Below are 26501 nucleotides of genomic sequence, written 5' to 3'. Positions count from 1 at the left end.
TCAGCATTGTTTAACCTCTTCAGCTTGGTTTTAGATTTAAATTTAATCTGTTTTACAGGTATTGTTTCTAGCCCAAGTACCCAACTTCTCCACCTGCTTGTTCATGAATATTAAATGTCCGGTTACCTCTCAGCTACTGATCTTGGAGGTGTTTTTGTGAAAACTGCTGATACTTTTGTTACAAACAGGTCAAAATTAGTCAGGAAAATCATTTACACACTTCTTCAGGAAAATCTTTCCTTTGAAAAGCCATTATTGTCCAAAATATGATCCTTAATTCAACTACCTATACCCTTTAAATTAATAAAAAACTTGGAGCAGTCATGTAAAATAAAGACTTTAATTTTGATAAAAAATAATTAAGGTGAATGTTCTTAAAGCATCAATAGGATAATCAATTCAGAGAATCAGTTCAATTTATATGTAAATATTTTACTCTTATCCAATTAACATGGCCTTTCTATTTAACCTTCTTAACTCTTTTCTTGTAGTTAAACATATTTGCATAGTTTAATTTACTTCATCTGTAGAGGTACCCTCTTTCAAGGAAATAGCTGATTTCACACATACTTGACTCTGTGTGTTAACTCCACTGCTTTGTAAAGAGCGGGTGCAGGCAAAGTTATATATTGTGTATGTGTCATATATCTGGACTTCTGATGTGTGAGCAGATAGACACTGCATGCTAATCCTTTGTTTTAAGTTTGCAACTTGGTGTAGGGCATATCACTGGGATACTAGATTACAAGTGACAAAGATGTAGAAAAAGACAAGAAGTTGTCCATAACAGGCAATCTAGGAAGATGGATTAATGGACCTTGTGCTCTAAGACAGGCTGGTAGAAACCTCTGAATGTGGCTGCAGCATATAATCTTCCCCATTTTTCAGCACAGTCCCTACTTAGACCACCCCCACAGTGGTTTAGAGATAGTTATGTACTGAATGCCATTTTTGGTGAGAAAGAGTGGGAGGCAGGGGGAAAGGAGAAGGGAGGGGGAGTAGATTTTTATAGTTGTTTTTTTAAATTGTATTTTATTTTCAGTGCCATTTTCTGTGGTATATTGAGGAGGGAGCTTTTCTACGTTAAGAAATACTGGTGGTGGTGAATACTTTTAAAAGATTATGATGTTCATGTACTATGAGAATGGGAATATATAAATTCCTGAGAAAGACAGTTACATACCTTATTGGATATCTTTTAAAAGTGCTGAAGACTGAAATCGCTTGCTTTTGCTTTCCTCATCAGCTTCCCATGCAGTCTTCAGCCCACTTCATGTTGGGTAATACTATATTTTTTTGAAGATTGTTACAAAGTATTAATTTAGTAACTGCATTTATAATCTGTGAAAAGTTTCATGGAGGATTCAGCAGTGATCTCCTTTTTACTCTTTTCCTTTAATGTGTAATCAAGGTTTTGGAAGGCAAGTGATGAGCCACAAAATTCAGAACTCCCAGCCTGTTGATGATATTTAGTTAAACATTTCCAATGGCAAGGGTAATTTCTTCTCCTTTGTAAGTATAGCAAGGATTTACCTGTAACCTGAAGTTTTTACAGACTTTAGTTTGGTAAGCAGCATGTTTTACCGCAAAACATGAAGAAATTTGTTCATCTAGTGTATTTTGGGTACCTACACAATTCAGTGTCTTAAGGTAATTTAAGTTGGGGTTCTTTTGATTGACTTACAAATTTTTGTTGAAGTGTCTTTCACTTAAAACTGTGTGCCCTAAAGGATGTAGCTCTCTCTGCCTTTCAGATGGGTTAGAACTTCTTTGGGTGGGTGATGGAAGCATCAGCTTGTAAAGAATGGCTTTAAAAATATCTGCTTGATACACATTTGTTAGTAATAGGCTTTTCATAGGATTTTTCACTTTTATAGCAACTATCACAAGCGTCACAAACACAGATACCCTCTTTTTTCTACCTACAGGACTTGGGTTCTGCATAATCCTCTTTACTTTTCAGAATACTCTATAGTGTGGTGTAGTCACAGTAGTTCTATGAATTAGGACACTTTTAGACTTCTGTGCAAGAAATAGTAGCATCTAACTTAAAATCCTGTCGTGGTTTAGCCCCAGCTGGCAACTAAGCACCACGCAGCCGCTCACTCACTCCCCCTCCCGCAGTGGGACAGGGGAGAGAATTAGAAAAAAAACCTTGTGGGTTGAGATAAACACAGTTTAATAGGACAGAAAGAGAGAAGGAAACAACAATGATAATACCAACAAAAGAATCTACAAGAAAAATGATGCCCAATACAGCAATTGCTCACCACCTGGCGATCGACAGCCCATCCCCGAGCAGCGATTTCCGCCCCCCGGCCAACTCCAGTTTATGTACTGGGCATGACGTCGTATGGTAGGGAATATCTCTTTGGCCAGTCTGGGTCAGCTGTCCCGGCTGTGTCCCCTTGCAGCTCTCCATGCACCCCCAGCCTTCTCGCTGGCAGGCCAGCGCAAGAAGCTGGACTGTCCTTGACTGCTTAGCAACAACCCAAAACATCAGCACATTATCAACAGTTTCTCATCCCAAATCCAAAACGTAGTTGCGCACTAGCTTCTGTGAAGAAAACCGGCTCTATCCTGGCTGAAACCAGGACAGTATCCATCCCTTACTCCATACCATTTATGTCATGCCTGGGTCCTATACTTTTCAATACATTCCAATTATTCATTATTACTCTTCCTGTCTTTTAATATATACACACAGATTTCACTTTCTTAGTCCATGGGCCATCACTTTAAAATGTCTGTGGAGTTCATTCGGTCCATGATTCTGGGCTTTATCCATCATAGCAGTCTCTCAGGGCAGGGGAGATGGTATGTGGTGTTGGATTGTCATCTGGCACAGTCCATGTCCATGATCTGCAGGTCGAAGATGTCGGTCTCGAGGGAATTGTTGGGCGCAAGCTGCTGAAGCCAGTTCTGGTTCCATCACTGCTGCACGTTGCTTGGTTTCAGTGAAGCTCATTCTTCATCAGTCTGGGTGATTCTTACTATAATACCATTGATATGGTAGATAGCAACCATAGTAGTAATGTCATACTGTATTGTGTAACAATTAACATAATACAATTCAAATCATTGACTATTTTCACCCAAAATCAAGTCTCCTTGAGGTACACATCGGACTTCCCCATCCTTCCGCATTACCCACCAAGTGCACCCAGGTCCCTGGGCAAAGGCAATCCCGCGAATGGGTTTGCCTTTGCCTGAGGCAGGAGTAACCCAGACTGTCTTCCCCAGCATGTTTCTCACATGCACCACAGGGACTTTATCCCCTTCTACAGTACGTAAAAGTTTTGATTGGGCAGCGCCGGCTCTATCAGTAAATCCCCTAGTGTTGACTAACCAGGTGGCTTTTCCTAAATGTTTATCCCAATGTTTGAATGTTCCGTCACCCATTGCTCTCAATGTAGTCTTTAACAGTCCGTTGTATGGTTCAATTTTTCCGGAAGCTGGTGCATGATAGGGGATGTGATACACCCACTCAATGCCGTGCTCTTTGGCCCAGATGTCTATGAGATTGTTTCGGAAATGAGTCCCATTGTCTGACTCAATTCTTTTGGGGGTGCCATATCGCCATAAAACTTGCTTTTCAAGGTCCAGGATAGTGTTCCGGGTGGTGGCATGGATATGTTTCCAGCCATCCAGTGGTTGCTTCCACCATGGTAAGCACATAGCGCTTGCCTTGGCGAGTTTGTGGAAGTGTGATATAGTCAACCTGCCAGGCCTCCATATTTATATTTCAACCATTGTCCTTCATACCAGAGGGGCTTTAACCGCTTGGCTTGTTTGATCGTAGCACACGTTTCACATTCATGGATAACCTGTGCAATAGCGTCCATTGTCAAGTCCACCCCTCGATCCTGAGCCCATCTATATGTTGCATCTCTTCCCTGGTGGCCTGAGGTGTCATGGGCCCACCAAACTATAAATAATTCACGCTTATGTTGCCAGTCCAGATCCACCTGAGCCACTTCAATCTTAGCAGCCTGATCCACCTGATGGTTGTTTTGATGTTCTTCAGTGGCCTGACTCTTGGGTACGTGAGCATCTACATGGTGTACTTTTATGACTAGATTCTCTAGTCGGGGAGCAATATCTTTCCACAATTCAGCAGCCCAGATGGGCTTGCCTCTGCGTTGCCAGTTGCTCTGCTTCCATTACTGTAGCAACCCACATAGAGCATTTGCCACTATCCATGATTCAGTATAAAGATAGAGTATTGGCCATTTTTCTCGTTCAGCAATATCTAAAGCCAGCTGGATGGCTTTCACCTCTGCAAACTGACTTGATTCACCTTGTCCTTCAGCAGCTTCTGTGACTCATCGTATAGGGCTCCATACAGCAGCTTTCCACCTTCGATGTTTGCCTACAATACGACAGGACCCATCAGTAAATAGGGCATATTGCCTTTCGTTCTCTGGCAGTTCATTATATGGTGGAGCCTCTTCAGCACGCGCCACCTCCTCTTCCGGTGGTATTCCAAAATCTTTGCCTTCTGGCCAGTCCATGATCACTTCCAAGATTCCTGGGCAATTAAGGTTTCCTATTCGAGCCCGCTGTGTAATAAGCGCGACCCACTTACTCCACGTAGCATCAGTCGCATGATGTGTAGAGGGGACCCTCCCTTTGAACATCCAGCCCAGCACCGGCAGTCGGGGTGCCAGGAGGAGCTGTGCTTCAGTACCAGCCACTTCTGAGGCAGCTCGAATCCCTTCATATGCTGCCAATATCTCCTTTTCAGTTGGAGTATAGCGGGACTCAGATCCCCTGTGTTCTCGACTCCAAAACCCTAGAGGTCAACCTCAAGTCTCTCCTGGTGCCTTCTGCCAGAGACTCCAGGTAGGGCCATTCTCCCCGGCTGCCATGTAGAGCACATTTTTAACATCTTGTCCTGCCCGGACTGGCCTGAGGGCTATGGCATGAACTATCTCCTGTTTGATTTGTTCGAAGGCTTGTCGTTGCTCAGGGCCCCATTTAAAATCGTTCTTCTTCCGGGTCACTTGATAAAGAGGGCTTACAGTCAGACTGTAATTTGGAATATGCATTCTCCAGAAACCCACAACGCCCAAAAATGCTTGTGTTTCTTTTTTGCTAGTTGGTGGAGACATAGCTGTTATTTTGTTGATCACATCCGTTGGGATCTGATGACATCCATCTTGCCATTTTATTCCTAAAAACTGGATCTCTTGTGCAGGTCCTTTGACTTTACTTTGTTTTATAGCAAAACCAGCTTTCAGAAGGATTTGAATTATTTTCTTCCCTTTCTCAAAAACTTCTGCTGCTGTGTTGCCCCATACGATGATGTCATCAATGTACTGCAGATGCTCTGGAGCTTCACCCTGTTCCAGTGCAGTTTGTATCAGCCCATGGCAAATGGTAGGGCTGTGTTTCCACCCCTGGGGAAGTCGATTCCAGCTGTATTGGACACCCCTCCAAGTGAAAGCAAACTGTGGCCTGCACTCTGCCGCCAAAGGGATCGAGAAAAACGCGTTAGCAATATCAATGGTGGCGTACCACTTGGCTGCCTTTGACTCCAGTTCATATTGAAGTTCTAGCATGTCTGGCACGGCAGCACTCAGTGGCGGCGTGACTTCATTCAGGCCACGATAGTCTACTGTCAGTCTCCACTCTCCATTGGACGTTCGCACTGGCCATATGGGGCTGTTAAAGGGTGAGCGAGTCTTGCTGATCACTCCTTGGCTCTCCAGCCGATGAATCAGCTCATGGATGGGGATCAGGGAGTCTCTGTTGGTGCGATATTGCCGCCGGTGCACTGTTGTGGTAGCGATCGGCACCTGTTGTTCTTTGACCCTGAGCAACCCCACCACAGAAGGGTCCTCTGAGAGACCAGGCAAGGTGGACAGCTGTTTAATTTCTTCCGTCTCCAAGGCAGCTATACCAAAAGCCCACCGGTACCCTTTTGGGTCCTTGAAATACCCGATCCTGAGGTAGTCTATGCCCAGGATGCACGGACCCTCTCGGCCAGTCACAATGGGGTGCTTCTGCCACTCACTCCCAGTTAGGCTCACTTCGGCCTCCAGCACAGTCAGCTGTTGGGATCCCCCTGTCACTCCAGAAATACAGATGGGTTCTGCCCCTATATGGCTTGATGGCATCAGGGTACATTGTGCACCGGTGTCCACTAAAGCCTTATATTCCTGTGGGTCTGATGTGCCAGGCCATCGAATCCACACAGTCCAATAAAGTCGGTTGTCCCTCTCCTCCACCTGGCTGGAGGCAGGGCCCCTCTAGTCCTGGTCATAGTACTCGTTATCCACTTCTTGTAAATATGAATCAGAAGTCCCTTCAAGAGGATCAGAGGTGAGGTCAGCTCTTCTGTTCTTTCTGGGAAACTGCCCACTGGAAAGTGGAGTGATGATTTTTCTGGAGGAACCTGAACCCCTCTTTGTAATTGTTTTTCCTTGCAGCTCGCGTACTCGTGCCTCTAGGGTCAAGGTAGGTTTTCCATCCCACCTCCTCATGTCCTCTCCGTAGTCACGCAATTGAAACCACAGGGTGGCTCGCGGTGTGTATCCTCTATATCTTCTCTCTTGAACAGAAGAGCACTTATTCCTAATGGCTGAGACACTGGTCCATACGGGTGGAGGGTAGGGCATATCCTCTTTGAATTGCCGGGACTCCCGGGACAGTTTCTCTACAGCAGAGACACAGGCCCGTAGAGAAGAAGAGACACTTTCTTCGTATTGCCGGAGTTGGCCAGCCAATTCATCCACCGTTGGTCTCTCTCCGTCTTTCCAGGCCATTACTGCTAATGAGTTGGCATATGATGATGGTGCACTCCGTACAAACTTCCGCCACATAGGTCACGTGCAATTGACTTTGTCTGGATCTTTGGATGATTGTCCATTGTCCAAGTCACCATAAATCACTTCCAGCACCGCTAGCTCCCTCAGGTACTGGATACCTTTCTCCATGGTGGTCCACTTGCCTGAGTGACATAGAACATCTTCCTTGAAGGGATACTTTTCCTTCACACCTGACAGGAGTCGTCTCCAGAGGCTGAGGACTCATGCACCTTTTCCAATTGCTTTGTCAATACCCCCTTCCCTAGAAAGGGATCCCAGCTGCTTGGCTTCCCTACCCTCTAATTCCAGGCTACTGGCCCCATTATCCCAGCATCGGAGCAGCCAAGTGACAATGTGCTCACCTGGACGACGGCTGAAATCCTTTCGCATATCTCGCAATTCACTCAGGGATAGAGATCGGGTAGTTACCGTCTCTTTTATGAATTCTTCCTCTTCCTCCTCTTCAAGTGATGACTCGCTCTCTTCCCTCTTCCGTGCTTGTGATGGCCCTGCTTCAGAGCACTCTGCCTCCTCACTCTCTTCCTCTGCCTCCTTCTTAGCAGAATCTTCCTCCTCCCTTACTAAACGAGCTGACTTCCGCTTCCAAGGTTTCTTCTTTTGTACAGGGGCAACTGATACCGGGATGGGCTGGTTCTCTGGTTCAGCTGCAACAGTCTGAGTAGCTACAGTGCCCGCCGCGGGGGTTGGAGTAGTGACAGTGCCCGCCGTGGGGGTTGGAGTAGTCACAGTGCCTGCCACATTGCCATCAGACCCAGAGAGCCTCTCTCCCCTTTGCATAGTGTTAAATAGGGTTCGGTAGGCATGGGCCAGGCCCCAGCACATTGCAATGATTTGTGTCTCCTTGGAGCTGCCAGGCTGACAGCATACTTCTTCCAAATATTCTGCTGGTTTATCAGGATTCTGCACTTGTTCGGGAGTGAAGCTCCAAAACACCGGAGGTGCCCACCGCCCCAGGCATTTGCCCATGCTGTTCCACACACCCTGCCATTCATAACTATCCAGCCTTGGGGCAGATCTCCGGGTGATATTCTTAAATTGCTTGCTAGCCTTAGACAAAACCGAAACAATGTTCCCCAGAAGTAACAATAGAGGTATTTTAACTACCCAAGGGTGTTCAAAATACTGAAAAATTATTGTGATGAAGGAGGAAATGTTGATAGAAGGTACCAAAGGTACCATTCTGCATTTCCTCCATAAAAAGCCTTTGAGAGGCAGAAGTATAATTACTAATCATCTCCACAAGATACTAGCCAAAATACAGTAATGGCTTTAGTACAGAGCTCAGATGATACCACGTTAAGCTCAAGGTCAGTGTTCTAAAAACAAATCTTGCAGGCAAGATATTACTAATCATCGCAGAGTACAGCACCCTGCAGAAACCAACACCGATCCTTAACATGTACAACAAAGATGAGAGTATCATGCAAATCAAATAAACTGATATCGTGACCTGCAACCATTATTATCTCAAGCCTTGTGCCCCACGTTGGGCGCCAAAAAGGACTGTTGTAGTTTAGCCCCAGCCGGCAACTAAGCACCACGCACTTAACTCACTCCCCACCTCCCTGTGGAATGGGAGAGAGAATTAGGAAAAACCTCGTGGGTTGAGATAAACACGGTTTAATAGGACAGAAAGAGAGAAGGAAACAACAATGATAATACCAACAAAGGAATGTACAAGAACAAGTGATGCCCAATACAGCAATTGCTCACCACCCAGTGATCGACAGCCCGTCCCTGAGCAGTGATTTCCGCCCCCCGGCCAGAAAATACAATTTATATACTGGGCATGATGTCACATGGTAGGGAATATCTCCCTGGCCAGCCTGGGTCAGCTGTCCCGGCTGTGTCCCCTCCCAGCTCCCTGTGCACCCCCAGCCTGCTCGCTGGCAGGCCAGCACAAGAAGCTGGACTGTCCTTGACTGCTTAGCAACAACCCAAAACATCAGCACATTATCAACAGTTTCTCATCCCAAATCCAAAACACAGTCGCACACTAGCTTCTGTGAAGAAAACCAGCTCTATCCTGGCTGAAACCAGGACAAATCCATAAACTGAATTTATAGTTCTGTCTTCAGTCTTTGCTTTTCACTAGGTTTGTAGGGAGAAGATATTTCCTAGTTATCAAATGATTTTGAAATAGTTCAAATCTGCTAGTAATTGGAGACAGTTATTGAAGAGAGAGAGAGAATACTGTCTTCCCTTCAAAGATTGTGTGTTGGCATCTTGACTTTTGAGAGCGCTATTGGCTCTTTACTGTCATCAGGGCTAGTGGGGTCTGGAATGCAAAGAACAAATGTAAATCCTGAGGGTAATATTGAGTTTAATTCACATGATAATATATGTGGGTATCAAGTAGTTAGCACTCATGCTGTTGTTTTTGTTTGAAAGATAGCAGCTCTATAGATAGTTTTTTTTATGTACATAACTAGAAATCTATATTTGAGACAAAATAATTTGCTGCAGTCTACTCTCAATTATTCTCTACTTGGCTGTGAACTCAGCTGAAGGTCAATGTAAGTATTGTATCTGCAGAGGCAGAAAAATGTTAAGATTCTTCTAATAGATCTGAGACTGTGTCACATTGTTCCTTTATGATTTGCTTTAGGAAAACAAGATAGTTCTGTGCATTAATATTTAATCTCATCTTTATTCTTAATCAAGTTTAGTGTAACATGCATTGCGCATTGAGACTACTGTACACATACTCTGCTTTGGGTTTTGGGCTATTAGGCTCTATGTTCTCTAAACTTAAAATTTCATGCAAGTGTCCCAATCTCTGGACTTCATAGGCAATATATTTAATAAAAATAGCTTCTGTAGAAGCATCAACAACTTCATTAAATTGGCATTAATTGTAATAGCAAATAAAATTTTAGTTGTTTTTATTCATGGATGAGGGAAATCAGAATCTCAAGCAGAAGATTGATTTGCATTTCCAACCCTCTTAGCTTCCACAAAAGGGCTAGGAAAAACTTCCATCTGAGTCTAGCCTCTTCTAACCACCTCACTAAGGTGGTAGGGAGATAAGGGGTATGCTTTCAATCCTCTCAGACTAAGGAGAGCATAGAAAGCTACTGAGCAAAGGACTGTAACTACTGTAACATTTTAAATGACAGTGAGGTAGTGTGTTATATGCTTTATGCTCAACTTTGTGTTCTAGGAGACATTAAGTACACGCAGTCTATTCCTGCAGATCAAATCTCCTTGTGCTTGTAGAGTTTGATGTAGCTATTAGGATGTTTATCTCTGCCAAGGACAGCTGATTCTGAAATCTGGATTTCCCCACTGAAGAAGAACTAGATACTTGTTTCATTTCAGATACCTAGGAAGTGTAGAGTGTATTTTACAGGTCATTTTCATGGATTTAGGCACCTGAATTCTGCCTACACATTTTTGTGGCTATGTACCCAAGTATGTAAAAGTAGAGAATAGATCTGGTAACAGAGTGCTTGTTGGTTTACCTGTGACTAATACATCTTTGGGGAAGAATAGCTTATGGTTTTGGCATAGAGATTTTAGAGGAGAGCTTTTCCTGGTGGTAGTAGAGTGAAGAATAGAAAAGGATTAAGGGTTTAAAGGCCTAACAAGATTTTTATATTAATATTTTTACTACCTTTTCTCCTGCTTTTGTTTTTCTTATTCTTTTCCCTCTCCTTTCTGTTATGTCCTCCTATTCATTCTCTGTGCCAGTGGGACTAGCCATAATCTTTGAGGAAATTTTTAGTACACAAGGAGGATCTAACACCAAAAAGTGTTCACTGAGACTTGAGATCTAACCTAATGATATTAGGTCCTGGAAAAGATCAAAGGGATCTGGCACTTGCAGAGGAACACAAGAGGAATGGTACTATGAATGTTTCAAAGGGCAAAGTGCTTGAATGTTTCCTGATGACAAAGTACAAGGTGCAAAAATTCTTTATTGTTGACAAGTAGAAAAATCCTGGCTTGTTTTCAAGTGAAGCAGTATATGGAGTTATGATCTGTGCAAATAAATTGTGATAAAGGCTTCAGACTCTTTTAACATTTTAGAATTAATTTGGTGCTTGTGGAAAGTGTCAAGTGAACTCCTGTAATGACAGGAATAACAAAAATTGAAAATAGGTGGTTAAGTATTTAACATTCTGCACTGTTAGAATGCATTGTCCCAGTCGCTTTTGATCAGACACACTATCTGCAGCCTGTTGGTGGTTTTAGTAAACAAGTATTGATTGGAAATTGTTTCTAGTGAATAACTAGAACTGGCATCATTCTTCAGGGTTTATAGAGGATAAGATTGAAAAGATGTAGGAAGGTAGTCTGGAAGAAGCAGAATGCAGTCATACTTCTTGGGGTTTTTCAGTTAGTCCATTGAGTAAATTGAGGTTTAGGGTTTTTTTGACCTGTCAATCCAATCCTTTGAAGAAATTATTAGTTGCTGATTTTTGAAAGGAAGGGAGAAAGCAATGCATATATGTGGGAGTACATGACCTATTAAAACACAAAGCAGTTCTTGTAACCAAAGGAAATACAACCGTATGTCTGTGTGTAGACAGGATTTAAGAATCTGGAGTGTCTACAGTCCTGTTTTGTCTAGAAAAAGCTATTTAAACCATAATTGAATTAAAAATGCATTCTATGTTTTTCAGCTAATATGTCATTATTTCTGTCAGTTACTACAACTTCTACTCCTAATGTCATCTGATTGAGGAGTCTTCCTTTTCCAAAGTAAGGAGAGTAGCAGGCATTCAACCTGTGGTTTGCTGATTTAGATCCAGAATCTCTATCTATTCCCTGACCTTGGAAGATAAATATCTGTCCTGTACACCTGGAGAGTCCAGGCCTGTTGATCCACAGCTTCAATATTAGTTTAATTTCATATGGTAGAATCTATTTTTTTCAGTAGATTTTTTCATAATGTCTTTTCAAATGGTAGCTTGCCCTCCATGGTTGTTATAAAGTCAAGGAAAATAATTTCCTAATCCAGGGACTGAAGGATGTATGGAGAGTGCTCAAGGAATGCGTCACAGTTATATAATAATGGAAGCTGTTGTCCTCACATAACTGCTGTGTTGGAAAGTGTATAGTGGATGAGACACAGAATTATAGGAGGAAAAAAGATTATTTCACAGGAGTTATATTTTGAATTGTGGTGTCAAATTATATCTCAACTTAGAACACAGCATTCCTATAAACTGCTGGGAAAATAATTTTAGATGCAGGTTTTCAAAGTGTCTTGTAGTGGGCTATGTTTTTTTTTTAATGGTGCTAAACTAAAAATCTGATTGTAAGATTTTCAAAAATACCAAGGGTTTGCAGCTGCAATTGAAGTCACCAAATATATACTTTTATGTTAAGATGCTAGATCCTCTTGAAAAAAACATACCAAAGATTTCAAATGGCACACTTAGAATTAGTGTGCCCTATTGCAATTTTGATTTCAGTTCCACATGTGAAAAAAACATGACTGTGGTAACTATCCAAAAGAAAGATGTTGATTGTAATCTGATTATGTCAAGCACTCAGAATTTCATTGTTTAGTTCAATAGAAAAATTCACAACAAAGTAATAGTGTCCAGTAAATATGTTTGGGAGTCATGTACAGAGAGGAATATGAGGAACCACGGATTAGCTGCATATTCAGTTTTCTTTGTCCAGTTGCTAAGGAGGTGATAGTTATACTCTCTAGCTCTAGGCGTGTGATTTAGGAGCTCTGAATCATTGTCTGAGAGTGTTTCCTTCTCAAAACTTTTAGGCTCTTAATGTTGGGAGATCTGAATTTAAATGTCCTAAGCTGCCTAGTGAAAAAAGTATGGATATGCTTCGATTCCCTGTCTCTCCCAACCCTCCCCTTTTGAATTTCCTGTGTTGAAAAACAAGTATGGAATTTCTTGGTTAAAGGTAATATGATTAAGATGCATGGTAGAGTGGAATTGCGACTGCATGAGAAATTTTTATTTTCATATTTCTTAACATTGGAGTATATCTGCCTTTTTTTCTTTTTTTTGGTATTGGAAATTTTCTTTGTATATTAATTTCTGAAGTGCTGAAGAGGCAAAACCATGCTGCATGTTCAGTTTTCTCTTTCTGTAGTCAATTTTGGAAAAATTTTAGTGAGTTTTAGTGTCCACTTAGTTCTTGTGTAGTCACTGAATCCTGTTTATAGAGGTATTCACTGTGTTATCGTGTGGAGGAGGAGATGTGGATCTATTTTGGTGAGCTTTATTTATCTGTCCAACATTAAGCATCTGCTTAAATTGGGACCCTGCACTCCCTGTCTAGTTAGGTAAGAGAATATTCTCAATAGAGACATTCAGAGTATCTATTTAGGAACATTTTTGGTTTTTTTGAACATAGAGGGAAACTAGATCCTAACTTGATATTTAAGGCACATATCTGCAATTAGAGGATGTAAATATTCCTGTGACTATAAGTCTCCATTCTTGGGTTCAGTGGAGAGGAATTGCATGGAACATCGGCTTGCTCACTCAAATTAAAGCATTTATTTCCGATAGAATATTTTCATAAAGACAATAGACAAATATTAATCAGTACTATACAGACATAGTGTATATATTATCTAATAATTTTTTAAGCAAGTCCTAGTAAATTTTACTCAGAGTAAAATTCCTTATCTTTCCTTCCTTAGTTTTTAGAGTTACATTGTCTGTAGACCCTGTCATCACTGTATTTTAATAAATATAGTGCAGATTTTCCATTAATCTATTAATTCAGGATATTGCATTTTAAATGGCATGTTACATGTTATAAATTCACTTTGAATTATGATAGGTAATTTGGTTGTAAATAAAAATAAAAAAATCCGATTATAGTTAACATAAAGCACCATCCTTGCATTTATAGCTGAATGTATTGCTCGAAATATTTTAGCATGATATTCTGTCCAAAGAATTGGAAGCCAGTTACAGAACTGATTGATTTCATTTTGTATAGAAAAGCTTTAGATAATTGGCATTCCCCATTTTTAATTCTAAATGTAAATAAGCACAGAATACAACTTCATATAGATACACAACAAGTATTATATGAATTCCTTTTAACTTAAAGTAAGAACTTTCTCCTGCCCATACGATACAGTTTATAGAACTTCAGGGTAGTTGTTTTACAACATGTTGCACTCAGTTGTGCAAACTTATCTTTTTAGGGGCAAAGAAGAGCAAAAACCACAGCTGACACAGTAAGTAAAATATCCTAAAAATGCAGTAGGCTTGACTTTACTACCTTTGCCATGTTCTGCTTTCTGCACCTCTGATGGTATTAGCTTTCACTAATACCTGATAGGCTGCAGGTAGTTTGTCATCTGCTTCCTGACCGGCTTGTAAGAGAGCTGCCTGCAGCTTCTTACATCATCCACACGTTAGCTGGATGTAGGTTCTTGCTGCCTGCTTGTGAACTGTAAAACTTTATTTCCCTTACATCCTTAGTGGCTGACTTAGTATTGCAGCTAACATTCCCATTGGCTCTAGCTTTTCTGCCTGTATATTTCTATTAACATTGGATAAGAAAACATTCAAACTAGTGTGGTTTTATTGGTTATTCAGTCACATTATTTGCTTATTTAAACAGGTGGTTTCCCTTTAGTGGGATCACTGAGCTGGTAAATAACGTTCTTCAACCACAGCAAAAACAGCAAAATGAAAAGGAGCCCCAGACGTAAGTAAGCTGCTCTCTGTAGACTAAGTAATGTCTGTATAGCATTAAAACATACTGGAGAGTATGTTTAAAATAATTGCCCATTTAGACATCCTGCTAAGGGCATTTTACAAGCTGACATAATTTACTTTCTGACCCCTCATTTGTAAAGGGAAAACTGAAAATCAGGTTGTACTCTCCTTATCAGTAACTGAAGTGATTACATTAGAATACAATCTGAGGAGTTACTACTGCTCCATTTGCCTTTTTCTGCAAATGCTCCATACATGAAACTCCCAGTGAAGTGATGAGTTTTCTGTGCATGAGGATCTGGAATAGTGAGACATGTAGTATTATGTATAGTATGTCTATGCACATGCATGGTATTTGTGATATTGGTTATGCATAGAATGCTATACATATCTACATAATATGTATGAAGAGCTTTTTAAGGACCAGGAAAATGTCATTTCATTTTTTCATGCTTCTAAAATATCTGTAAAGTTTCAAAACTTTAGCAGATATAGGTGAAATCTTGTTTCTGTCAAAGCTGAGGGATTTTTGACTTTGATGGGGCCAGTATTTCACCCATGGACCTTTTTACAGTGCTAAGCCAGTATGAAAGCCATATGAAAAATTTTATTTGACTTGCTATCTGAAAGTTTTAAGATTTAACAGAAACTGGCAAAGCTAGGACATTCAGTCTTAGCGTAGAATGTAAAGCATGGAGCTGAAAATATTCTTTCTGTAATGAGAAACTAAAATATATTTATTATTTCAAATTTTAAAATTCTTAAATTGTGACTTCTGATATTATTTAAGCTTTAAACAGTTAAGTTGCTATCTCTTCTTTCTTCTAAACAGGAATGCCTTGTAAGTTCACATGATGAAATAAATGTTATCTTTTGAACTTGTGCATAACTGGTTTAAAACATGCATATTATTTGTTGTTAATTATTTTCCAGGCAGAATCAGTTTTAGTTTAAATATGTATATTTAAGTGGACTTTCATACTTGCAGGCCATGAAAGCTGTGGATTATTTTTTGAAAATACACAGTGACAAATTTTCACAAAAATAAACAGAGAAATAAGCCAGAAGATTGATATTCTGTAAAGCCATGCCTTATTCTGAGCTCTGTTTCTGATATCCTCGCTAAAGTTCTTATAAAATTGCCTATAATATTAATAGTGGAATTTTTCTTTATTGGTTACCGTTAGATGCTGGCAATATTACATTTTGTCCACAACAGCTCAGTACCTCCTTTGTATTCCCAGTTTCCTTAATGCAACAAAGTTTGTTCTGCTTACCAATGTTGTACATATGAAGCATATGGCTTTGAAGAAACTGAAATACTAAATACACAGTATAAACAGCTGAGTTATAGTTGCCAAAAATTACGAATGGTTACTGTTATTATGGAAGGATTTTTCTGAACAGTGATCTCTTTGGGAACCAGCTTTGTTCAGTGTTTTTATTAAATAATTAAGAAATGAATTAAATTGTATACTCATTGTATTTACAGATAGCACAATGCTGGGACAAGTGTAACATCTAATAAAAGAATTATATTCCAAAATTATCCTGAAAAATCCAAGCTATGGTTATGATGTTATAATGCCATTCAAAAGGATAAATGCAAGGTGCTGTAGTTATGTAGGGATAGTTTGTGTGGTTGACATAGAATAGAGGAAAGATGGTGTAGGTAGAAGATCTTTGGCAGAGGACCTGGGAGCCATAATAGTATGTAAGTTGAGCAGGAGCCAATATGGTGAAAGAGATAAATATCTTACTGGAACGTATAGACGTCATCCTGGACATGCTGTGAAGAAGTTTTCAGACTGCTAAGCTTTGGTAAGGTCTCATCTGGAATAGCATGCCCTTTTTTGGACACCATCCTTCAAAAATGATGTGCAGCAGTTGGAATTCACTGGAGAGTAATAAGAATGAATAATCAGATGTCTAAGAAACATGGCATGTATAAGGAAAGATTGAAGCATATGAGGTGTTTTAGCCTCCTGAAGAGAAAATCCCAGGGGATGGACGAGATGGACAAATCTTTAATTATGCAGAAAGTTGCTGAAAAATGGAAGGAAATAATATCTTCTCCATGTCTCTAGTGGTGAAGCAGAAAGGAGTAAACTTAGGTTGTATCAGGGAGGATTCAGCTTGGTAGGGAAAAATTTTTAACAGAAAGAAAACTTAAAATGCTTGCATAGTTTGCCTAGAGCTTATGTGGAAGCTGTGACACTGAACATCTTAAGGGTTGGCTTGGCAAATATCTGCTAGCGGAGACACAAGCGTAACTGGTCCTGCACAGGCACAAGAGAATAGACTAAGTGACTTTTTAAAGTATCTTCCAGCACTGTTTATTTATGATAATTTCATTAATTTATTAATGAACATGATTTATTTTTGTGAATTTTTTTAAACTTTCATGGAGAAAATAGAACAGAAATATTAATGGTGCAACTTCTTTATTTTATTTATTTTTCTGACTTTAATGGCTTGCAGAGAACTGTTGTACTTGGGAACATTGTGGGATGCTGGGGAGCAGTGTGGAACTCTGTATGTTTGAAGAAATTTTTACCACGATCTATACTTATCGGGGCTTCTTCGACTTGAAATCACTGTCAGTATCTGAGTCTGTAATGGAGTTCAAGATACATCTGTCTGTCCAACTTTGCTGATGAAAAAACTTATTTACAACTAATCTGTGGATGATAAAAAGTATTGGGAGAAGACAGAAGAGGAATCATAGTGGTTGAAAACATAAAGTATCATGTTACATATTTCAGTTTTACTCTGGTGAAAGTATTTTTGAAGAATGGTTCAATGAAGATTGCCCTGTCCCTATGGGCAGAAGCAGGGTTAGTCTGACACCTTTGGACATGAACCACAGAATCACAGAATGGTTGAGGTTGGAATGGACCTCTGGAAGTCATCATGTCCAACCCCTCCTGCTCAAGCCGGGTCACCTAGAGCTAGTTGTCCAGATGGTTTTTGAATATTTCCAGGGACTGAGACTCTAGAACCACTCTGGACTAGAGATACATGTGCTAGTGCTCGGTCCCCCCTACAGTGAAAAGTGTTTCCTGATGTTCAGATTGTGATAAATGATTTAGTCCCAAACAGGATTCCAATTTAAGTTTACAATTTATTAAGCGAATAGAGGCAAGCAAACAGCGCTGGGTGTGCCGGGAGTCTCCGCTCCACCAAGACGCACACGGTACAGTTCCTGTTCTTGGTTTATATCCTGTCTGCCAATACATATTCATGAATAGGCGTGTCTTCTTTGGCGCATGCCCTCTTCTCCTTCTAGAGTCTTCTCGAATCTTCCTCGGCGTGCCCCCAGGATGACCCCAAACTTTATGCATGCACTTTACAAGTTTCTCTTTACACAATGCTATGCGGTCAGTGGTCAAATTGGTTTGAGCTGATATACCAGCAAAGTAGTTTAACTTTCTCCTGTAAAATACCCCTTTTTATGGTGCAGGAGAAATCCATAAAAGTACAGAAGATTACACTTCATCACACGAATCAGATGAACATATTTCACAAGATGCAACCTCCTGTGTTTCAGTGTGTGCCCATTGCCTCTGGTGCTGTCACTGGGCATCACTGGAAAGAGCCTGGCTCTGTCCGTTAGCACCATTCCTTCAGGTATCTGTATATATTGATAAGATTCCCCCCCTGAAATTTTTCTTCTCTAGGCTAAAAAGTCCTAGCTCTCTCAGCCTGTCCTCATATGAGAGTTGCTCTAGTCCCGTAATCATCTTTGTGGCCTTTTGCTGGACTCTCTGCATTATGTCCATGTCTCTCTTGAACTGGGAAGACCAGAACTAGACACAGAACTCCAGATGTGGTCTCACCAGTGCTGAATAGAGGGGAAGGATCACCTCCCTCAGCCTGCTGGCAATGCTCCTCCTAATGCATCCCAGATACCATTCCCGTTCCTTGTTGCAAGAGCACCTTGCTGGCTCCTGTTCAACTACCAGGATCCACAGGTCCTTTTCTGTCAAACTGCTTTCCAGCTGGGCAGCCCCCAGCATATGCTGGTGCATGGGGTTGTTCCTCCCCAGGTAACTTTGCACTTCCCCTTGTTGAACTTCATGAGATTCCTGTCAGCCCATTTCTCCAGCCTGTTGAGGTCCCTCTGCAGCGGCAGCACAACCTTTTGGAGTATCAGCCACTCCTCCCAGTTTGGTGTAATCTGCAGGCTTGCTGAGGGTACATACTGCCCCATCATCCAGACCATTAATGAAGATGCTGAACAGGACTGGACCCAGTATTGATCCCTGGGGTACACCACTAGTTACTGGACTCCAACCAGACTTTGTGCCACTTATCACCACTTTCTGGGCCCAGCCATTCAGACAGTTTTCAATCCATTTCACTATCTACTCATCCAGCCTGTACTTCATCAGTTTCTCTCTAAGGATCTTATGAAAGACGGTATGAAAACCTTACAGGAGACAAGGCAGACAATATTCACTGCACTCCCCTCTTCCAGTCATTTCATTGTAGAAGGTTATCAGGTTGGTCAAGCATGACTTCCCCTTGGTGAATGCATGCTGACTACTCCTGATCACCTTTTTGTCCTTCATGTGCCTGGAAACAGTTCCCAGAATTAGTTGTACCATTGACTTCCCAGGACTTGATGTGAGGCTGACCAGACCTGTGGTTCCCTGGGTCCTCCTGACCTTTCTTGAAGGTAGGAGTGACATCTGCTTTCCTCCAGTCATCAGGCACCTCTCCCAATTGCCATGATCATTCAAAGATTATTGAGAGTGGTCTTGTATATCTGACCTTCCTTGATGAAGAATACTTTTATTACCAGCTCATGTGTGCTTCATCATGAGTGCTCAAGGTATTTCCATGTTGTCATCCTTACAGAGTAGAAATTCTTAGCTGCCCCCTGAAGCAACTGCTTTTGATGCTCAGCAATTAGCCTGTCAATTTTTGTTTCTTCAGCTCCTTATGACATATATTTTGTAAAGATATATTCAGATTGTTCCTCATTAGGATTTGGTGGTGGTCTTTGTGCCTAAGGGTTTGACCTGGAGTTTATATTTTTGTTTTGTATGAATCTTGGATCATTATGTAATGGTATTAAGCTCCAATTAAAATAAAGGAATTCCCATGCTAGGAGGCACTAAAAATTCATCTAGTCTAACAGTGCCCGGCAATGAATATTTAAGAATGCACATAAGGAGGAGGGCATGCATAGGCTAATTCTGATAAAGACACTTGACTTCAAGGTATTTTAGTAGCTTCCTAAGACAAAGGCTGCTTGCATATTGCTATATTTATTTCATGGCCATTAGGAATCTATCTGCCATAAGTATTTTCAGTCCCATTTTAAACCTATTTATATTTTTGGCTTCAGAACTTGGTGAAAATTAATTCTACAATTTAAGTATATGATGTGTAGAAGAGTTGTTACCCTTTGTTTGCTTTAAACCTGCTGCCTATTAATTTAATTGAGGAGTCCTAGTCTTGTGTATGTAATTCCTTAGGTACTTTGTCTATACTATGCATAACCTTTACACATTTCTATTATATTCCATACAGTCTTTTATATTCCATACATTCATCCTTTTAAGCTGAAGAGTCAGAGTTTCTCCTTCTATGAAAGGCACTCTGTGCTTCTGATTGTCCTTGTTGCCTTGTCTCCATTTAAAAATTCTATTAGATCTTGTCGAGTTAAGGGTGACCAGCATCACTCACAGTATTCAAGTTATGAGAACTCCACGATTTTATACAGTGGCTTAGGAAACAAAGTTTCTAATGTTTGCTGCTTAAGGATATCCAAATACTGAAAAGATGGTGTGTTTTTTCCCTTTTTCTATGACTAATTTTTTTTATTTTCAGGCTGGAAGTGAGTCTCTAGTTGGTTTGGTTGCTTGCTAAGACCTGTAAGAGGACTATCATTGACTTTGGCTGCAGGAATTGAGCCTTTCTTCTTGCTTTGATAATTATGAGGACACTATTAATAAACAGTACACAAAATACAGTCAGCATCAAAAGCCATTAAGCATAATGCCTTTTGTACCTAAAAGATTTCAAAATAAACATATTAAAATATTTAATTGCCTTTTTACACATTCACTAAACTAATTCCGGGGGAGATAAAAAATGTAGATTGCTTAGCGCAACATGGGGGATTTTTTTCTGCTAAAAATGGCTTGTTAATAAATAGATATTTTTATGTTTTTCTGCAAGTTATTTGTCATTATAGGGAAATGAAGATTGAAAATGACTCTTACTGTTATGAGACTATTAAATTTATCATTTTCTGCATAAGATTATGGTTGCCTGACTTGTAAAGATGCCCTCGAGTTTTTTCCGCACAGTATTTAATACAAGAAAGATTTATTTGTGTTGGTTGGATTATTCACAATGTTAGTGAGGCTAAGACAGTAGCCATGAATATGGTGGATGTCAGTTTTATCAGAAGGCAAAGATAAACCTGTTGGGGACAGGTAAGTATAGTGATCGTAAGAAATATATTTCTATATTTAACTTGGAAGCCAATTGGTCTGTTTTAATCCTAAAATATACACAGGTTTGTAATTCTGCAGATGAAGCCACAGAATGTGGTAGTTCAAAGGTAATAGATTTCACATTTTTGATAAATTAAGAAATCTTATTAATGAGGAATTTAAAAATACCGAGGGACAATATGAGGACCCTATTAAGAAAATGTCTATTTGTGAAAGAAAAAAGTAATCTTTAAACAAAAATCGAGTAGTGTGGTATAACGAGGAATTCCTTGAGGATCTGGTGTTAAAAAAACAAACTGGCAAGTAGAAAGAGACACGATCAAAAATACTTAGTTGGCCAGCAGTTAACATTATGGGCAAGGAAAAGGTGAAAAAAGTCCTCCAAACTGGGATAATCCATATACTTTACTCAAATAAGATACTGGTTAAAATGGTAGTAAAGGAAAATAATTCCACTTATGTATGAGCTAGGGCTGAAATGGAGCTATATGTTGACTATTTAGTATACTAAGATCTCTAGATATTTTGTGTTATGCAGTGGAATAATAAGAAAAAAAATTGGTATGACTGAAGAACAGAATGTTTCCATGTGTATATACTTACAGGTGTAAATAAACCCATTGCTATCTAGGCAATACAGACTTCAATATGTTGTAATATAATTAAAGTAGCTCCTAAAAGCTTTGTGTGAGAGTATTTTCTCTCTGTTATAATTTTTGAAGTTTCTCAGAGTTTGTGGATGTCATGGGCTGTGCTGCTGCTAATATGCTGACAACATCCTGCTTTGACCTGCTTTCCAAAAGAAATGGACAGTACCCCTAGAGGGATGACAGATTGTCTGAATGAGATAAGCAAATAGATTTAGAAAATGCTGGCTTAAGCGTAACTTAAACAAGACAGAAATGGTATTCTTGCTATAATTAGAGGAAAGCACGTTAGCCATGCAGCTGAATCAGTGACCTCAGTCTCCAATGGAACCTGCCTTCATGACAGTGGCAAAAGGGGTTCTTGCAAGACACAGAGGCTATCCACTCATTTTGGCATTGACCATAACCATCATGGATGTTTTAATTTTTTTTTTCCAAACAAGTATTGTGCATTTCATTCTGTGAAGAACTGATGATAAAGGTCATATGGCAAGTCCAATTTGTATGATGTTTATCACGTCTTAAGAAAGTCAAAACTTCTAGAGAGGATCATGTCACAGCTGCTGCACTCTACTGGCTATGCATTATCCTTAATAATTTAAAGCCTTTCTCCTTAAAATTACAGGGCAAACTATATTTTGTGAGTAAAAGTGATATGAACTTTATTTTACTTGCAATAGTAATAGTTCCAAGACTTCTGTTTTTATCAGAAATTATTAAAAAAATGGAACAAGATGTTTTTGACTTGACAAATAAAATTTGAGCCTTGCTTTCGCTATTGTTTGTGATCACTTTAAACTGCAAATGATCATTTACATGTGTAACAACATGGCTATTCAGTGTAGTTCCTATCCTATCTCTGGTACTAAGTGAGCAACTTCCCTCATTCTGCTATGTCTGAAGGGTGTGAATATCCATTACTTACATTTTTGTTTCCCTCCTCTAACATGGTTCTACTTTCCCATGCAATTATCAGTCCATTACAGATATCTGCTCCTTTATTTCCTTTTTTGTATCTGTGGGCAACTAAGTGGGTAAAGGAGTGGCTGTTTTTGCTGAGGCAATCTGACTAAATCTTGCTGGAAATATTAAAAAAATCTTAAATTTTTACACAAGGCAGACTAATTTTCAGGGTAGAGCATATATGGAAATGAAGGTAATTATTAATTGTTGAAAATACAGATTTCACAGTAGACATGTCTGGTTTTTTATTTAGAAGTGACTATTCAGTGCACCTATAGCTGCTGCTATGTATATTTTCCATGGATTATGTCTCAATTTTTAACCGTTCATGATGTATATCTTTTTTGTTAATGTCAGTTTTGAGGAAAACCCAAGGTTGCAAAAGTAACTTTTAATAACTTTTTTTTTTAACCAATGAAATATGGCATAAGAAACATATTCTTAGCTTTCTTACAGAGCTTCTATTTTGTTAAAATAATGTCTTAGTTAAATTCATGGAGATAACTTGGCAGAGACGAAGCAAAAGAACAGAAGAATACCTTCTGGTTCTTATATTCTGTTTGCAGGTTGATACAAACTATTGTGATCTTTTTGCTACTTTTGTCTTTCTCTTCAAGTGGGGAGCATTTGTCATCGGATACCTGGCTAGAAAATAAAGAATACAGGAGTGGTATCACGCTGATGAATAGCGGCCAGGTTCATGATTCTCACTGTGAACATAACAAACACCAAAGTCTGAATTTCCATGGGCTTTATATTATCTAAATCACTTGCTTTAAATCATTCTTTGCCCTCTAGTAAATTTTTCTTGAGATTCAGTATTCCCATTGGGAATATAGGCGTAGTACTTTATCATACGGAAATACAGTTAAGGTGTTTGAAACTGAAGGGAAGCTTTGGAGTTCAGCAGTTCTACAGCATTCCTGCACAGACAGATCCTAGTCTGAATCCTCAAGGAGAAAACCATATGTTACAGCCAGACTGTGCTTGGTGTATGATCTGAAGGTGTAATGATATGATTCGGTGTCATGGCTTAACCCCAGCTGGTGACTAAGCACCACACAGTTGCTTGCTCACTCCGCCTGGGTGTGATGGGGGAGAGAATTGGAAGTGTTACTACACCAATGCACGCAGCATGGGCACCAAACAGGAGGAGCTGGAAGCCATTGTGCAGCGGGACAGCTATGATGTAGTTGCCATCACAGAAACATGGTGGAATGCTTCTCATGACTGGAGTGCTGCAATGGTTGGCTATAAGCTCTTCCGAAGGGATAGGCAGGGAAGGAGAGGTGGTGGGGTGGCTCTGTATGGTAGGGAGTATTTTGATTGCATAGAAATCAAAGATTGTGAAGACCAAGTAGAGTGCTTATGGGTAAGGATGAGGGGGAAGGCCAGTGAGGCAGATATCTTGCTGGGAGTCTGTTACAGACCACCCAGCCAGGACGAAGAGACACATGAGACATTCTATAAGCGACTAGCAGAAGTCTCGCATTCGCTGGCCCTTGTTCTTGTGGGGGACTTCAATCTACCGGACATCTGCTGGAAGTATAACACGGCAGAGAGGAAGCAGTCTGGGAGTTTTCTGGAGTGGTGGAGGATAACTTCCTGACACAGCTGGTGAGTGAGCCCCACCAGGGAAGGTGCCTTGCTGGACCTGCTGTTTACAAACAGAGAAGGACTGGTGAGAGATGTGGTGGTCGGAGACCGTCTTGGGCTTAGCGACCAAAACATGATAGAATTCTCAGTTGTGAGCGAAGTAAGGAGAGGGGTCAGCAAAACTGCTACCGTGGACTTCTGGAGGGCAGACTTTGGCCTGTTCTGGTCGCTGGTTGAGATAGTCCCTTGGGAGACAGTCCTGAAGGACAAAGGGGTCCAGGAAGGCTGGACAGCCTTCAAGAAGGAAATCTTAAAGGCGCAGGAGCAAACGGTCCCCATGTGCCGTAAGATGAGCTGGCGGGGAAGACGACTGGCCTGGCTGAACAGGGAGATTTTGCTGGGACTCAGGGAAAAGAGAAGAGTTTATCACCTCTGGAAGAAGGGGCAGGCAAGTCACGAAGAGTACAAGGGTCTCGTTAGGTCAAGCAGGGACAAAATTAGAAAGGCAAAAGCCCAGTTAGAGCTCAGTCTGGCCACAGTTGCACAGGATAATAAAAAATGCTCCTACAAATATATTAACAACAAAAAGAGAGGCAAGGAGAATCTCCATCCCTTACTGGATATGGCGGGGAACATTGTCTCCAAGGACGAGGACAAGGTTGAGGTACTTAATGCCTTCTTTGCCTCAGTCTTTAATAGCCAGTCCAGGTATCCACAGGGTATTCAGCCCCCTGAACTGGAAGATGGGGGTGGAGAGAACAATAACCCACCCATAATCCAGGAGGAAGCAGTTAAGGACATGTTAAACCACCTGGACACCCACAAGTCTATGGGGCCTGATGGGATCCACCCGAGAGTACCGAGAGAGCTGGCGGAGGAGCTTGCCAAGCCACTCTCCATCATTTATCAGCAGTCCTGGTTAACAGGGGAGGTCCCAGAAGACTGGAGGCTTGCCAATGTGATGCCCGTCTAGAAGAAAGGCCGGAAGGAGGATCCTGGGAACTACAGGCCCGTCAGCCTGACCTCTGTACCGGGGAAGATCATGGAGCGGTTGGTCTTGAGTGTGCTCACAGGGCATGTGCAGGACAACCAAACGATCAGCCCCAGCCAGCATGGGTTCATGAAAGGCAGGTCCTGCTTGACCAACCTGATCTCCTTCTATGACCAGGTGACCTGCCTAGTGGATGAGGGAAAGGCTGTGGATGTTGTCTACCTGGACTTTAGTAAAGCTTTTGACAGCGTCTTCCACAGCATTCTCCTGGAGAAACTGGCGGCTCGTGGCTTAGACGGGTTTACTCTTCGCTGGGTAAAGAACTGCCTGGATGGCCGAGCCCAGAGAGTTGTGGTGAACGGCGTTAAATCCGGCTGGCGGCCGGTCACAAGTGGTGTTCCCCAGGGCTCGGTTCTGGGGCCAGTCTTGTTTAATATCTTTATTGATGATTGGGATGAGGGGATCGAGTGCTCCCTCAGTAAGTTTGCAGATGACACCAAGCTGGGTGGGAGTGTTGATCTGCTGGAGGGCAGGAGGGCTCTGCAGGGGGATCTGGACAGGCTGGATCGATGGGCAGAGGCCAACTGTATAAGGTTTAATAAGGCCAAGTGCAGGGTCCTGCGCTTCGGCCACAACAACCCCATGCAGCGCTACAGGCTTGGGGAGGAGTGGCTGGAGAGCTGCCCAGCAGAAAAGGACCTGGGGTTGCTGATTGACAGCCGGCTGAACATGAGCCAGCAGTGTGCCCAGGTGGCCAAGAAGGCCAACAGCGTCCTGGCCTGTATCAGCAATAGTGTGGCCAGCAGGAGTAGGGAAGTGACCGTGCCCCTGTACTCGACACTGGTGAGGCCGCACCTTGAATCCTGTGTTCAGTTTTGGGCCCCTCACTACAAGAAGGATGTTGAGGTGCTGGAGCGTGTCCAGAGGAGGACAACGAAGCTGGTGAGGGGTCTGGAGCACAAGTCTTATGAGGAGTGGCTGAGGGAACTGGGGTTGTTCAGTCTGGAGAAGAGGAGGCTGAGGGGAGACCTTATCGCTCTCTACAACTACCTGAAAGGGGGTTGTGGTGAGCTGGGTGTTGGTCTCTTCTCCCAAGTAACCAGCGATAGGATGAGAGGAGATGGCCTCAAGTTGCGCCAGGGGAGGTTTAGATTGGGTATTAGGAAAAATTTCTTCACCGAGAGGGTGGTCAAGCATTGGAACAGGCTGCCCAGGGAGGTGGTGGAGTCGCCATCTCTGGAAATGTTAAAAAAAACGTGTGGATGTGGCGCTTCAGGACATGGTTTAGGGATCATGGTGGCACTGGATTAATGGTTGGACTTGATGATCTTGAA

The 26501-nt window shown here is 41.3% G+C and overlaps 1 protein-coding gene across 18 annotated transcripts in view; it reads left to right on the top strand.

Annotated features, from left to right (window-relative positions):
• Nucleotides 1-26501, top strand: part of RIMS2 (regulating synaptic membrane exocytosis 2) — a gene marked incomplete at its 5' end in the record, with an annotated part of 516464 nt that overhangs the window by 60146 nt on the left and 429817 nt on the right. For 7 of the 18 annotated variants that reach the window (XM_082015623.1, XM_082015606.1, XM_082015595.1 and 4 more), the window contains 2 exons: nucleotides 13978-14010; nucleotides 14400-14486. The exons of the other annotated variants lie outside the window; for them this stretch is intronic. In XM_082015623.1, coding sequence (XP_081871749.1) covers nucleotides 13978-14010; nucleotides 14400-14486 — 120 coding nt within the window. The remainder of the gene's footprint in view (nucleotides 1-13977; nucleotides 14011-14399; nucleotides 14487-26501) is intronic. 18 annotated transcript variants of the gene reach the window in all.

The sequence above is a fragment of the Phaethon aethereus genome (assembly GCF_964289735.1).
Source record: "Phaethon aethereus genome assembly, chromosome: 2".
NCBI classification, from domain to species: Eukaryota; Metazoa; Chordata; class Aves; order Phaethontiformes; family Phaethontidae; genus Phaethon; species Phaethon aethereus.
The sequence above is the reverse complement of the archived record's forward strand: the minus strand, read 5'-3'. Positions and strand labels throughout refer to the sequence as shown.